We start from the raw sequence: 15,049 nt of genomic DNA, 5'->3' as shown, positions 1-15,049 counted from the left end.
AAATAAGCCCCTGTCAAATCACAACAGGCTCTAGCACCTGCATCAAAACAGAGTCAAAATCCTTCCAAAGCCAAGAGGTTTTACACAGCCACCATGGAAACCAAAGGCTGACCCACAGCCCAGGTACATGCTGGTTTCATGGAGTGGTTTCTACCAACGGTCTACATCTAGCACCGGACCTGCCTTTCACAAAATGAAAGAACTCTGCTGTCTGTACAGTAATTTTATTTAAATCAAGTTAACTTTGTTTTTACACTAATGCCTCAGTGCATCCTTTAAAAGGAAAGGAAGTATTTTCTTTAAAAAGTATTTGTACATAAGACAACAAATCATAGAAATGAACATGGTAACATTGACAATCCCTAAAACATGCACAAATGTACACTGAGCTGTGGGTGGCTGTAAGAGTAGGAGGTAAGCAGAAAGAAATCTTTCTCTAAGCTTTACATTCCATTAACAGAAATAGGAACAGATGCCAGCGACCACAGTGCCGATCAGAACCATTGACACTTTCCAGATATCAAGATCCGACTACCCTTTCAGCCTAGTAGAGGACAAATCCAGGCGCACACATGAGTTTATAGAACTCTTTACCAAGGTCAGTGTAACATACACCAGGACAAGCACATGGTGGAGCAGCACTGGCCTGTGGCAAGCCTGTGCCACAGGGACCCCATGGCTCCAGTTCAGCCACCAGATTAAGCCTCCCCCTCGCCAAACCTCAATAGCTTCCACCCACCACTAGAAGCCGCTTCCCTGGGTCAAAAAGATGCAGCTTCCTTTGTAGACGAATGCTTTTACCAGATTTCAGTTGTTTATTTCTTCTCTTGGAAATGAGCCTGTAAGACAGAAGTCCCTACACCCCTTACCCCAAGCAACAGCAGCCTCGGCTCCAGTCAGCCAGGACTGGCCTGATGACTCCCATGTCCAGCGGGGACAGAAATGCAGCATTCACCGCTCCCAACAGCGGGTCAAGCGGTCCCTGGCCCGTGACAGCAGCACATCAGCAGCATACCTGATCCTACGTTTGGTTATTAGCCTTGTGTTCAGGCTGGTTTGGTGGGTGGTTTTTTTTTTTTTCTTTTCAGAGGAGTAACATGTTACCACATCCTCTGAAAGAGCCTTTCTTCTTCAGACCATAGAGAAAGTAACCGTCCATCAACTCCAACCTTCTGCCCCTTCTCTGTCCTCAGTTTTTAGCGCACACCTTCAGAGTAGGAGCACAAGCACCTTACCAAGCCAGATCGATAGATTGGCCCCTGGTTTCACCTTAGCAAGTGATAACATTAGTATTCATTTTAGTCCACCCTCAAAAGAAGAACAGGAGAAATAACAGGTGAGAAAGCAGATACATTACTGCAACCTTCACTATTTGCAACCATCTCCTTTACTGTATTGATTTAGTCACAAATTAAGGGCGGGGGGGGACAGAGACAAGGGAGAAGCGAGGATGAAGAGGCAGCCATCTCCAGATGCTGAGGTGACCCAACACCCTCTCCTACGACCTGCAGAAAGGCCTCCAGGAAAAGGGAGATTTCATACAGAAGCAGCACCTACATCTTACAGCACGTAAAGCCCTAGCCCGAAAGCCATTCTTTTTGTTACCACCAATATGACACTTGCAACCTCTACGTGTTGAAGCGCTACAGAACCACATGAGGCCAGATGTGCAGCGAGAGGCACCTGCATCTCCAATATTTGTAGAAAAGTGGGAATTCATGTACACCCATCTTGTCCATCTACTGTTAGTTTGGCTACGCCCACCCCAAACTACCCTCCGCCACCACCCTCACGGGTAGGACAGTTGCAGCACTGCTCTCCACTTGCACGCTCGCATGAAAAGTGCAAAGCTACACGGACACACGAGCGAGCATGCACATAACCCTCCCGAGCTGGACCTACCGCCCACCCAGCTGAGAAGGTTGTAGCTGGGACAGAAAAAGAAACAAACAAAAAAACTCCCTTCAAGTAATTTAAAACAGCCCATTCTTGAGGTTACAGCTGCACAGAAGCAGTGACCAGCTGGGCCTGTTTGGGGTGATAAGGCAAAAAAGTCTGAAGTCCTGGAGGGATGGACGAATGAGAAGGTGTCAGTAGTGAAAGGTTAAGAGTTACTCCGTAGGTTGTTTCTTCACACTCCTGTGATTCTCATCTCCAAGTGACCAGCACCAGCTGCCTCCAGTTACTTCTGCACACAGCTCGGCCATGCAAGCCCACCACAGGCAGCCGACAGAATGATATAGAGGATAACCTGGAGAAAGGAAACAGCCACTTCAGCAGAGAATTACACTCCCCTCACTCAGTCCACTGCTGACTTGGCCACGCAATCAGAACACAGGCTTGGAAACCCCAGGTTATCAAAATCCCAAGCAACTCGGCAAACGCTCTGCAGGACTTTGGGCCAGTGCCGCTTCCTCCACATCCTTGTGGCAACACGGGGATGAGAACTGTCCTCCAGCAAAACACGAACGAGGGTTCAGTGGTGACAAAGTACTTCAGGCCTCTAACCTGCCGTTACACCTCAGCGTCCTCACCTTAGCGCTGTCTGCATTTGTTACAGGCTGGAGTTACACCGCCATGATGAAAAAAAGCTACTTCAAAGTTAGGTAACAAGATACCAGCAGGACTAAGGCCTAAAAAGCCATTACGGAGTAAACAAACTCGATACCTCAGTTTCTGAAGGAGCTAGCAAGGCAGCTGTCTACGACAGGCACTTAAAACCTGGACAGAATTCCCCGGAAAGCTCTTCCTATTGCCTTGACAAGAAAAGCTGCCTGCCATGATGCTCCTCTCTCCTCACCTCACACAAGACCATCAAAACACTTGCGTTACAGCTAAGACCTTTCCAGGCACAGAGCTGAGTACACGCAGGTCTAAAGACAGTAATATGCTATTGGCATTTTCCAGTTGTTAAGCCTGACTTAAGAGCGAAAGTTTATTATGCTCCATACTTACAATTGATACAATGATGATGACGATGGTAAGCTTGAGGTTCTTCATACACATGGCTCTAGCAAGGTTCCTGCTGGTAGTTTTGAAAGTGACTGACTACAAGAGAAAGTAAAACAACTAATTAATTCCCAAACCTGCATCCCAAGAAGCCAGATGAAGAGGCACACACTTTTCCCACCTACTACCTCCTTAAGAACCCAAACCACTGCAGTTATCTCCTCCAGAGTCATTCAACTCCTGCAGTTACACTCATACAAAACTGAAAAGGCACCCAGAGAAAACTCTCCCACACTACTTTGGGGCAAGATAAAGTGTAAGAGTAAGTCCAGAACCTGGTTGGGGTTGTGCCTTCCCAGGCTCAGCTTGGGAGAATTAAACACAGAACATCACTAGGTCCTAAGGCTGCCCACAAGGATTAGTTTACCTTAGAGTACTTCTGGTTGGGTTCTTGTTTGACTTTCAGCCTTTTGGGGATTGAAATGCTCCAAAAATATTTATGGAACTCCTGATCTAATCACCAACATATTACATGCAACTTGATTACTGTAAATACACCCGCCAAAATGAGACAACCCATACTGCTGCTCTTGACAGCGGTTCCACTGGGGCTCGACAAGTCTTTTAATGCTAGAACTTTCCTCCGGCATCTGGGCTTGCTGCATTTTATAGAATCATGGAATCATTAAGCTTGGAAAAGACCACTAAGATCATCAAGTCAAGCTTTATGGAAAGCTTGTGGTTGCCCCGCTCCAAGTCTCCTCTCTCTACCCTGTAATTCTACCCATTCAAAACAGGCTTTGGTCACCAAATAACCCCAAGCCCCCACTGGGCTCCATTAGTGCAACTGTTTTCACGCACTTTCCCGCACAGCTCATGCAAGGCTATGCCTGCCCAGAGAAAGGCGGCAGCACCGAGAGCAAGCCAGCTCAGCGGCACACTCTGCTGGTTATTTTCAGGTTTTCTCCACAAACCACCCCACAACTTTTTCAGACAAGGCTACACCAAGGCAGAACTGCATCCCTATGAACCGTAATTTTGACTTAAAGCCGGTTCCCACCATCTGAACTTTGGGAGCACTCCTCTCGCTCAGCTGTGCGGCTTCTGTGGGAGCAGACCGCTAGATGCCGACACACCTCATCTCCGCCCAATCTAGTTCTCCAGAGGACGGGGCTACTCTGACCACCAGCCTCCTCAGCCCTCTCTCCCAAAAGGGGGCTCCCGCCACTGTTGCTAGGAGGGTTCTAGCACGTTTGGTTTATGCACAGTATTCTGGGTGTCAAGGCTCATACAGGAGGGATAAAGCACAGCCCATTACTCTGAAGTTTGAGCACTTCAGCCCTGGATCTCCTAGGACACTCCTCACTGCACCATAAGACAGTAACACTACAGGCTTATCCCATTCCTTCATTTTCTGCATGGTTTCCAAGAACCAGCACTCCCTGGGAGTGCTCGTACACAAATTCAGCCTAACTGCTGAAGGAATTCCAGTCTATTTGTCTAAAGCACTACCTGAGGTTGGACTACTTCTGGCCACCACCCGAGGAAGTGGTAAGGTTCAAACAAGTCATAGCTGGAGGACAGTATTCCCTGCTGGGTAAGCTCCAGGCATATCTACTGCTTCTCTAAAGCATGAATACTTTTTGCCAGCTTAGAGATATTTGGATTTCCTATCGCTCCAGATAAAGAGTGGGTTTTTCCCCCTCCTTGGGCACAAGAGAGGAGGACAAGAAACATCCCTGTTTGTGGGGACAGCAAGGTAGCCTGTCCATTGGTTGTGGCAAACAGGAGCAAGCTGAGGGTGGTTCTTTCACAGGATGGGGCAGCAGGCAGCCGGTCCTTGGGAGCAGAGCATTTGGCCAGCAGCACAGCCTAGCATTTAAGAGTGACCCACAAATCCCACCAGAGCTGGCAGGGTACAGAGCAGAGGTGCATGGGATACCTTCATTCTCCTAAAAGGAGCTGCAAGGCTGGGATGCAGCTTGCAAAACAGCTCAGGGCAGGGGGGCGGAGCTATAAGACAGGACTTGTGTCTGATACAGGGAAGGATTACCTATAGATCTAGATGCTTCAGTGTCTCTTTAAAAGTGGCTCTAGATGCTGGTCTTTGCCCTCATTGCTCCCTGATGAGCACAATTAATGCAGTGACACTATTTCCCCACTTCTGAGTTCTTCCCCAGACTTACCGAATCCACAAGATTCTCTGTTTTATCGATCAGCAGCTCCAGCTTCTCACCTCTTTGTGCCACAAGGTCTGGAGAAAGAGACAAAAATCCAAATCTGTAGGTAGAATCCCAGTGCAAAAAGCTGCTTCCAATACCCAAGCTGAACTGCAAGCCTGGAGCTCTTGGCAGTGGCTTATCAGACATCAAGTAGCTCTTAGCCTTTCATAGACTGCCAGGCAACAGCACTTAAGGAACAGTCTCACATCACACAGGCTACGTTTTGGGACTGACCTGCCTCAATCTTGGTCAATTCCAGATCTAACCCTCTATTTTAAGTGGTCAGACTTGTCAAAACCCAAACCAGTCTGACACACACACACAAAATAAGCTCCCGAGGAGCATTTTCCTGACAGCAGCTGCAGGAAAGCCACAGCGACAAACAGACCGAATCCAGAGCACACTTTACCCCACCACAAGCTGTGCCAGTTCATCTCAAGCAGCGCTCCCTGCGCCCACGTGCCACCCTCGACCAACTCCAATGCAAGTAACGGCTTGCGAACTTAGAGCTCCCCCAGCCCCTTCATCATTCTGTCAGGAGAGGCCACCCCACCATCTGCTTCACTCTCGCTAACTACCCCTGCGGGACTGCCGCTCCGGCCCAGAGGAACTCTGCAGGCATGGCACTGAGGGAAGCCAGATACCTATGTTTCGAACCATGATTCCTTTAAGTTCCTCGATTTGAGCTTGCGTCTCTGCCACCTGGTCAGTGCCCTTGTTCTCCGAGTGGTATTTCTGTAACAAATGAATAGTCAGTGAAAGCGGGGACTCTCAGCGTTGCACGTCAGTTCCTTAAGACAAAAAAGGAAACTCCTGGTCACTACAGAACAGACACAAATCCGAGTTTTCAAATGACCTGAAACATTTGTAAGTGGGTGACTCTCTCAGCCACTTACAGATCACACATGCCCATCTGCTCCTGCACTGAAGGAGCTGCAAGGCAGCCAGGTACCTGCAGCTTCCAGAGTGCCCAGAAATAACAGCCCCCTTTGACAGTCTAAGCAGCAAGGAAGGAAAGTTAAGAATCTGTGAGATATGGCTCACTAAATACCTGAGCTATCATCAGTGGTCCCACTCCCACACATCATTTCTGAACTATTTATGAAGGCAACACGCTTTCATGACCTTCCCTATTTCTCTCTAGAACATGTCCAGAGAGCCCTGCCATTTCACAAGCAAGGCAGCATGCAGCCATCTCTGTAGGTGAGCATCAGAGGGAGTTCCAGCAAAGATGAGGAGGGCCTGCGACCTGGAAACACCACACCAGGAGATGTTGAAGATGGCCCGTTTGAGTTGCCCAGCTGCTCCTCACGTAGAGAGGACAGAAGCAGCCAGGAGCCAGTCTGCTGTGTACTAGATCCACCTAGAAGGATTTCACATGCCACCTCCCAGCTACAGTCTGGCACTTGCCGACAGCTTTGCCAATATTGAATCCCTCTGGTGTATTACAGCAAGTGGGAAAAGCGTGCACGGGATACCCCAGGGGCGTGCTCAGTGTCTGCATGGAGCAAGCTCGCCTGATAGCTTGTCAGGTACCTACAGAAGCACACTCCATTCTGTGGCCTCACAGAAGAAAGACAAAAACACGTTGCTAACCTGTGCACCATTCCTGTCATCCCTCCCCCTTAATTCCCTTCCCTTCAGAAGTGACAGGGATTTCACTCAAAGGCTGTTCTTCCTCGGTGTGGGATCACAAGTGAGCCTTTGGTGACCGCATGGTTCAGGCTGGTAGGTGAGAGAAGCACTAGCCAACATCCCCAGGTTAAAAGGAGTCTCACAGTGGTTGCAGGATCAAAGCAGGGAAACTGAGGTGAAGTCAGCGTTGGATAACTAAGTTCTGCTATTCCTGGATTGATTTTAAGTCACTGCTCTCATCACAAGTCCTTTGCAGTCAAGCATTGCTAGCCACAGCTCCTATCATCCCACTCCCTTGAAGTCACCTTCAGGGAAATGGGTCTCTGCCACAAGACTCATAGATAAATTGTTGTTTTCCTCTAAACTTCTAGCCGTTGCACTCACATCTGAAGACCTCCACGAAGCATCTCTACTTTAATAAGAAAGCATCTAAGGAGACTGACAGCAGAGGCCAGATCACGATTGCTCTACTTCATGACCACCCACGTGGCTACTTAAACCCCAGTTTTCTTCTGAGTAAGCGTTCAATTTGCATCCATCTCTGACAACGCAGGAAGCAAGAGTCTGTACCACTAACAGCATTCACATACTGGGGTCATAATTAATGGTTACAGCACTGAATGCAACAGCTCCTCTGAACCTTCTCTCCTCAGAGGTTAGTTTTTTAGGAGAAGGTGCAGAACTGGCATGCTATCAAAGCCGGTCACTGGTTTTACTGGAAGCGTCGCCTCTCTTTTCAGCATTATCTGTGTGCCACACTTGAGTTGTAGCACAATCTCCTAACTGCCATATGATCTCTTCCTCCACCCTCAGCCTCACACTAGTTAAACTCCTTGTTACCCTATATAACAGTCCTGCTCTTGCACTACACGTAATGTTTCAGTAAGGCTCTCATCTCAGCAAGTTTTAGAGCCATTTGAGGGAAGGGCTTTCTGTCATCACTGAACTTCTATTAGTTGATGCCTGGATTTCTATCAGTGTGCAAAAGCTCAGGCAGGCAGCTCCTCTCGTGCTTTAGAGAAAAACGACTGGGATTTTTAAGAGGAAAATCAACACCATGGCTCTGAAGACTGCCTGGCTCTTCTGATAAGGCAATTCACTGAGCTTATTCCAGCCATGAACAGCTTACAATCTGATGAGTCAGCACTTCATATACTTTCAGTTTCCACATATCAAAGCCTGGTGGAGAAGAAAAACTCAGTCCTATCACACATAGGAAGTTAATCTAATTTATTATGCACAATGCATTGGGCCCTTCTGGAGCCACAATGGCATTATTATTCATTGCTTTCTATCTGCTGCATAAGCCAAAGAACAGTTTCTGCAGTGAACTATGTGCAACTCTGCATCTCCAAGTCACCTCTGCTAGCTGCTGAGGGCACCAACACCAACGGCTCCTTTCACAAACTCCAACGCAAACTTCAGGCAGCAACAGTGCAAGTGCAAATCCTCACTTCACCTTCGCCCACCTCAGAGTCCTGGCTTCACCCTGCACCTCAACATGCAACTATTACTGTTGGAGAGGGTTACAAAGCTTGCCCAGTTTCTACACTTACAGGAAAGAGCTATGCTCAAGGGTCTTCAGTAAGGGTCCTCTTCTCCTGCATCTGTAATATCACCAAACCTGGCACTTTCAGTAGACCAGCAGGAAAAAAGCCAAACCCTTCACGGCGAACAGCAGCAGCACTACCATCCTTGCCAGCCACAGCAGAGCAAACCAAGAACATCCTACACCACATGTATACAATCTGTATCTGGGGCAACTACAACCTGTGCTGTACAAGCTCTGAAAGCCAATATTCCAAGGACATCTTATCTTTAATTCAAAGGAGGTCTCCAAAAAAACAGCCCCAAACCAACATTGCTCAGCTTATGAAGTTATTTGTAGTCAATTAACTACTCTTCAAGAGTCTTCAATGGAAGATTCAAAACCCTTTCTTGTAGACCATATAGCCTGAGGTTTTATGCACTAATAAGGCTATTGATCGTATGAGTCACAGCGTGGTTATTTATTCCTTCTCTATTTTCCATCTGACTTCCTTCACTTAATTTGACATTATATCTAGCAACAGGCCTGTGCTTTCCCCAGGCCTGTTTTCTCTGCAGGTGCTGGAGATATACCACTGCAGACCAAACACCAAGGAAAAGTGCAAGCTGCAACATTCCCCACTACATTAACACCTCGTATTTTAAGAGCAGCCCAATCCCACACCTAGAGCAACTGCTCCCTGCTTTTTCTCCTCCTCTCTCCCACAAAAAAGACCCCACTGAAGCAGGCCAGGGTGGCGTTTGCAGAGCCAGGTTACAACACCACATTAAGAAAGCGCTCTATGAAATGCATGTCTCTATGGAGGGCCAAATGGAAATGCAAACACTATGCTGTGCACTTAAATACTTCAGAAGCTATACCCATATACTGCTGTGAATAAAATGGATAAAGCAATACAACAATTTAAAATCTCTCCTGTCTGGCAGCTGTGGGCTTTGCCACACCTTAAATACAATACACAGCAAGCAAAGCACTTTGTGAAAATGGGCTGTAGCATGAAGGTTGTATCAGATTCCTGTGGTAAGCAAAATAAGCACATAACTCCTCTGTACTTCAAGAGGGAGGCAGATTACAGCCCAACCTCTCCCTTCAGGAGTCCAAGAACAGACCCAGAGTAGCTAGAATTGCGTCTTCTGAAACCTGGAAATCTCTTAAAAAGGAGATCGACACCGTTTTGTATGTGCCCCAACAAGAGTATTCAGAACTCAGCTTTAGTTGAGCTGTCAACAGGGCCAATAAAATCAGACAGCACAAGTCGAAATGCATCAGAACAGCAGTGCCATCCGGTTCCAGCAACTGAAAGCACCACGCTGTGTTGCCAGTGGGAAAGCTAGGACAGACTGCTTGCTTCTCACACTGCAGGAGGGCTGCTGCTGCAGTCTTGCCAGACACCAAGCTGTGCCAGGACCAGGTAACCACAAGAGCAGTGGGCAAGAAGATACCTTAGGCTGCAGGCAGCTCCCTGACAGCAGCTTTCTCCACAGCAGCTGAGCTTGCAGCACTGCACTGTACCACGGCTCTTGGTCTCACAGCCCGTCACATGCTGTTGTTCAGTGCCTGCATAGACCCCACTGACACAGGCTTCATCTTCCTCCCAGATTGGAATCATCCTGGTGGAGCAACTCACCTTGCAAAGACTACAGTGCCTACAGTCCCTAGACTCAGAATCCAGCATCATTCTAAGCACCACTACAGCCTCAGCTGAAAAGTGCAAGTTGGGGGTGAAACAGATATTCCCCTCACACTTTTAATTTCAGGGTTGGAAGAGTCCAAGGCAAATCTCAGCTCAGAGAATGTGGGATCTTTCACAAGTCATTTATCCTGCTCTTTAGTCTCCTGCCTATCTTGTGAATGGAAATCCCTGGAGCCTCTGTGTAAGCTAGCTGAAGAGTCTACCATGGTTCTATATACAGCACTTGACTGTACTCCAAGCCCAGCTTTCTTTCCTCCTGAAAAGGACACGGTACCACAAGCAAATACCCTGTCACACTGCACAGCGTGCCACTGAAATTACCATGAAGTAAGGAGGAGAGAAGCGAGAGGCCGTTAGGGATTACTAGATACTCAAGTTCTGAAGCACAGTTTAACAGAAATGGAGTAACACATGTTTGTCTTGCTCTTAGTGACAGTGATATTAGCTTGCACTGGATGGCCAACTGGAACTAGGTTTGACATTTCAAACATTACCATTAAGATCTAATCTCCAGCGCAGCTACCTGGTTCAAACAGTTAATGTCACATCACTATTAATCCTAACCCATCTTTACCACCAAAATAGTGAAGCAACCCAGCTGCAGGGTAAGCGTGGGGAGAATGGATGACTCCCCTGGCTTTATACCCAGACTCAGCATGGTGCTTCAGTTCTGAGTGAGCAAATACAAGGAGAATTTCTGGGGAGAAGTTTGGCTGGTTCGGGAAAACCCATTTAGCAACAGATCTCACCAGCTGTGCAGCTAAGACACTTGAAAACTCGCTGTTCATTGCATAGGGAAGGGCCGTCTGTGCTCTTGAGCCGTATGTGGTCTGAAACCTCTTCTTGATTTCATTCAGGAAGTTGAAGGCTCTGGATCTTTCAAAGTCCTGGAAGGAAGAGAGCAGACCATGTTCAGAGCTGTGGCAAGTCAGGGATAATGAAGTGTACAGGGCACAAAGCCAATTGTAGAGAAACTGTAATTATCAGTTCTTAACAGGCATGCTGCGCATAACACTATGGGATTTGACTTGTTATCCTGGGGTTTGAATAGCAGCCAGATTTCAGACTCAGCTTCCTGGACATTGGATGGCAACAGACTTTACTGGGCTATCCATCGTTCTAATTCTATGCCTGGTACCTTTCTGCAGTGAGGAAGAAGGTTTTGCTTCAACACTTCCAGAATTAGGAGTATTACGCATATCTCCCTGACAATTAAAGGCTAGCCTCTACATCTAGATTCTACTGCACCGGGGCTGCCAAGAGAGAAGCTAGGCAAAACCAAAAACCTCACCTCAAAACTATTCACATGCATTTGAGTTCCAGGCTCAGATTCCAAAGTCGTAACTGATGTGAGTGATAACACAAGCAGTAGCTCCAGTGGGAAAAAAAGGCACCTCAGATTAGCATCCCCTATTGATTTTCTTTGACATACAGATACTAAGAAAGCCAAAACCTGCAAAGAGCCTGTCTGTGCAATAGCTGTAACCAAAATACTTACATCATCTGTGATGCAGAGGTATATAATCCTGTCTTGGCATATGTAATGGAACAGATAACTGCGGAGAAGGAAAAAAAAAAAACAAAAAAAGGTCATTTGGAGCTGCCCCAGGACTAATCTTCTAGAAGACACTACTGCCTACGGGGCCTTCAAGGGCTGGAGAAGTAGAAGAGCAAATTCCAGTTACTCTACAGGAAATCACACAGATGTCAATATATCCCAGCCATCTTTGTTCAGGTAAGTGTCTCCATTCCTATAAGCTACACTCAATTAGAGACCACCTAAGAATCAGTGGCCACACATACTTCAAAGCACTCCATGCTTAGCAATAACTCTGTGGGACATTTATTTGCCAAACAACTTCAATTCTAGGTTCTTACAGCTACTTACCTGTAAAAACAAAACCTTGAGAGGGTAACCCAGGGGTAATATCTATGTTTAACCCTAAGCGACATGCATACGAGCATCCAGGCACTAGTTGACATGTGACAAGAGCTGCAGCTGATTGGAGTGACCAGAAAGAGAACACTGCAGTGAACCTCGCTGGTACAGTGACTTGCTTCTTTAGCTTTGTTTGTATGACCACTGGGTTGCGCTGCCTTTAGTTTTCCTCACAAAGGCTAGCAGGCAAAAGCAACCACAGCAGAAAATGACTTGGAACAATAATCAAGCTAAACAGGCTTGAATCATGCGGCTAGATTAACTACTCATGTAAAGATGCCTTCGGTGGTGCTGAGCGAACACAAATGCTAGTTAAACACAACCCTCAGTATCCCAAAAAACAGTGCAAACCAGTTCAAAGCAGTACTTTCCTACCAAAATTAAACAAAGCTGTTATTTTAGGCCCACCAGCAAAAAAAAACCCCTTAGTTCATACACAACTAAACCCAAACCAGAACTGATCAGAGCATTCTAGTTCAACTCGCTGGCTTTAGCTGTTGCTTTTTTTATTACATTGCCTCCTCACCACTAGTTGATGCTCCAGTAAGTGATGTATTCTTCTGATGAGTAGGACAAAATAGGAATAGAGTTGCAAAAAGGCCACGTGAATACTCTTTTTTCCCCGTAATTAAAAACTATGTATCCTTTCACTTTGACATTAGTGTATTCCAAAAAATTTCCCCAGTAACCACAGGGACCCTCTTACAGACTCCAGAATAAAAGTTAATGCATGTGCTGCACTGCAGTTGCATTGTACAGCTACAGCTCTAAGGGTACAGATCAGTAGCTGTCAAACTCAGGTTTTGTATTATATAAATAATATGAAATAAGCTTTAAGGGTGGGCTAGAAGTGCAGTTTACTGCCCTGAAGATCTGTTCACATAAAAAAAAATTAAAATCCCTGCATAGCCACAACTATTCACCCTCCTTCCTGGAAGGAGAGAAGTAAAGTTTGTCTGGTACTACATTGTAGGCTCCCCAGTGACTTTTGGAAGAATCTTAACAGCAGAGACAGAATAACCCCAAAAACTCATGATGGTAGAGGGCTGGTTTGCCTTGGCATTTATATAAAAAGATACAAAAGTTCTTCTTAAAAACAAAAAGAACTCATATAATGAGTTTAAGAAGTTCAAACAAAGTTAAAAGAAACTCAAATTTTTCCTGTTTCAGCAGAGGAGGAACAATCCTAGTCAGACAGAACACAGTGCAATTTTCTAGCCTGCAGGCTGGGACCCCAGCAAGGCAGAAGGATCCCAGAAACCCTACAAGCAGGAAGAACCACAGCTCCTTGGGCTCACTCAGCTTCACAGCTTTCATGTTCTGCCCAGTTATTGGGGTCAAGGAAAAAAGAAAAAAAAAAGAGGCTATTCTGTATTTCTACAAACCAAAAACCTTGCTTTTTGACAGCAGAGGTTGCCAGCACCAAGCATGTGTGTATGACAATATTCAATGCCCCTAAACAGATGGCTAGGAGCAGTTTCTTCTCCTCTCCTAGAGGGAGGGCAAGGTTGGCAGGTTCTGAACAAAGAGGTTGTCCAAATCATAGGAAAAAAGCCAATATTAGACTTGTCAGAAGAGACTAGCTTTAGCAGAGGAGACACTGATGCTAAGCTCAGTGCCCAGAGTTGCAGAATGGCACCTGTATGTTTTAATAGCACAATGCAAAGCAGAACAACCACAAACTGTGGTGATCTTCTATCACACTTGTTAAATTGTCACTAAGGAAACAGTCAGTAATGAGCAAAAGATTGTACACTTCGCAGCATGCTTTGCAAGCGTAGATGCGTTAGTTACCTACCTCCCAGTGCTCCTCAAAGAGCAAACCAATCTCTACCACAATTCAAGTTTTCACCTACAAGAATGCACTGTGGCACTCCTAAAACTCAACTTTGTAGTTGGTTGAAGAGCACTCAAGGAAAAGTTAAAACAAAAGAAAATAACTGTACCCTTAAAATTACAGTAGAAAAAAAAAGATTCAGCATCCAAAGTACTTTAGACCACAGGGCAGGCAGCCTCCTCAGAAAGCTCTTCCCCAGGGACTCTTAGTGCTCCCAAGCCAGGGAAGCATGCGAGAAGACTACCCTAATTCTTCTCTTGGATCCTCAGGCAGCCAAAACACCTTTAACACAACAGCTTGGGCAATACTGAGAATCCAGCCACACTGCCAATTCCACAGACAAAGCTGAAGTGGGGTCCAACACTTCTAAATTTGCTTTCTCCACAGTTCTATTTAGTTTGCACACAAGCACATTGACTTACCTAATTTACATGTGCAGTAAGTCAGCATAGTCTCAGGCAATGTAACATCTAATCCCTCCACTCCATCAACAATGACCGAGGGCTGTTCAGAGATCTGTACAAGCCTGGGAAAAATACTTCTGTCCCACAGACTGGATTTGTGGTAGCTCAGGATGACTCTGCAACATCTGCCAGCACAACTTATCTTAAAGCAACCACGATCCACAAATGATTTGAGAAGGTTGACATTTTTACCTCGAGACTCAGAAAAGCCAGCAAAAGACTCCATGAGTCAAATACCAAAGACTCCAACAGTTTGACATCCACAGCCAAGCACCCTCCAACTCACTTTGAGTTGTACAAAAATAGAAAACTTTATGTCGTATCAACTGCCTCAGTACTTAGTGCTTAAGCTAAATTCAAATCCTGGTCATGCTGCACAATTCTGAGGGGGGGAAAAAGCAGCTATTGAGCTGACTGCACATTCAATCAGCAAACACATCCAAGTATGAATTTGGCTACACTCCATTTATTCCTATCCTCATGCATGTTCACTTGTTTCTCCTCCCATACCCAGAAGAGAAGCATTACTCACTTCCCATGTGAATAGGTCAGTTTGTTGTTTTCAGATGGTATTTTCGCCAGGATCTGCTCTGTCACCTCCAAGAAGTTACCGCCGCACCAGGCATGTTTGGCAAGGATGGTTGTGCCCCTTGCCACAACAGCGAACAGGATAGCCATGACTTCACGCTACCTGAAAATAAAAACTGCAAGAATTAGACTCCTGTTCTTTGTCAGGGAAAGCATCATAATCTTAACAGTAC

The 15,049-nt window shown here is 46.2% G+C and overlaps 1 protein-coding gene across 1 annotated transcript; it reads right to left on the bottom strand.

Annotated features, from left to right (window-relative positions):
* Positions 1-1,617: 1,617 nt before the first annotated feature.
* On the bottom strand, positions 1,618-14,966 carry VAMP7 (vesicle associated membrane protein 7; the record flags this gene model as incomplete). The annotated part of the gene is made up of 7 exons (XM_082004130.1): positions 1,618-2,251; positions 2,956-3,048; positions 5,136-5,203; positions 5,816-5,906; positions 10,798-10,935; positions 11,547-11,604; positions 14,821-14,966. 7 exons carry the CDS (start codon positions 14,964-14,966, stop codon positions 2,183-2,185), a joined length of 663 nt encoding a protein of 220 aa, XP_081860256.1. The 3' UTR covers positions 1,618-2,182.
* Between the last annotated feature and the right edge of the window lie 83 nt (positions 14,967-15,049).

This window comes from Phaethon aethereus, assembly GCF_964289735.1.
Source record: "Phaethon aethereus genome assembly, chromosome: 10".
Classification (NCBI taxonomy): domain Eukaryota; kingdom Metazoa; phylum Chordata; class Aves; order Phaethontiformes; family Phaethontidae; genus Phaethon; species Phaethon aethereus.
Note: the sequence above shows the minus strand (reverse complement) of the source record. Positions and strands in the feature narration are given on the sequence as shown.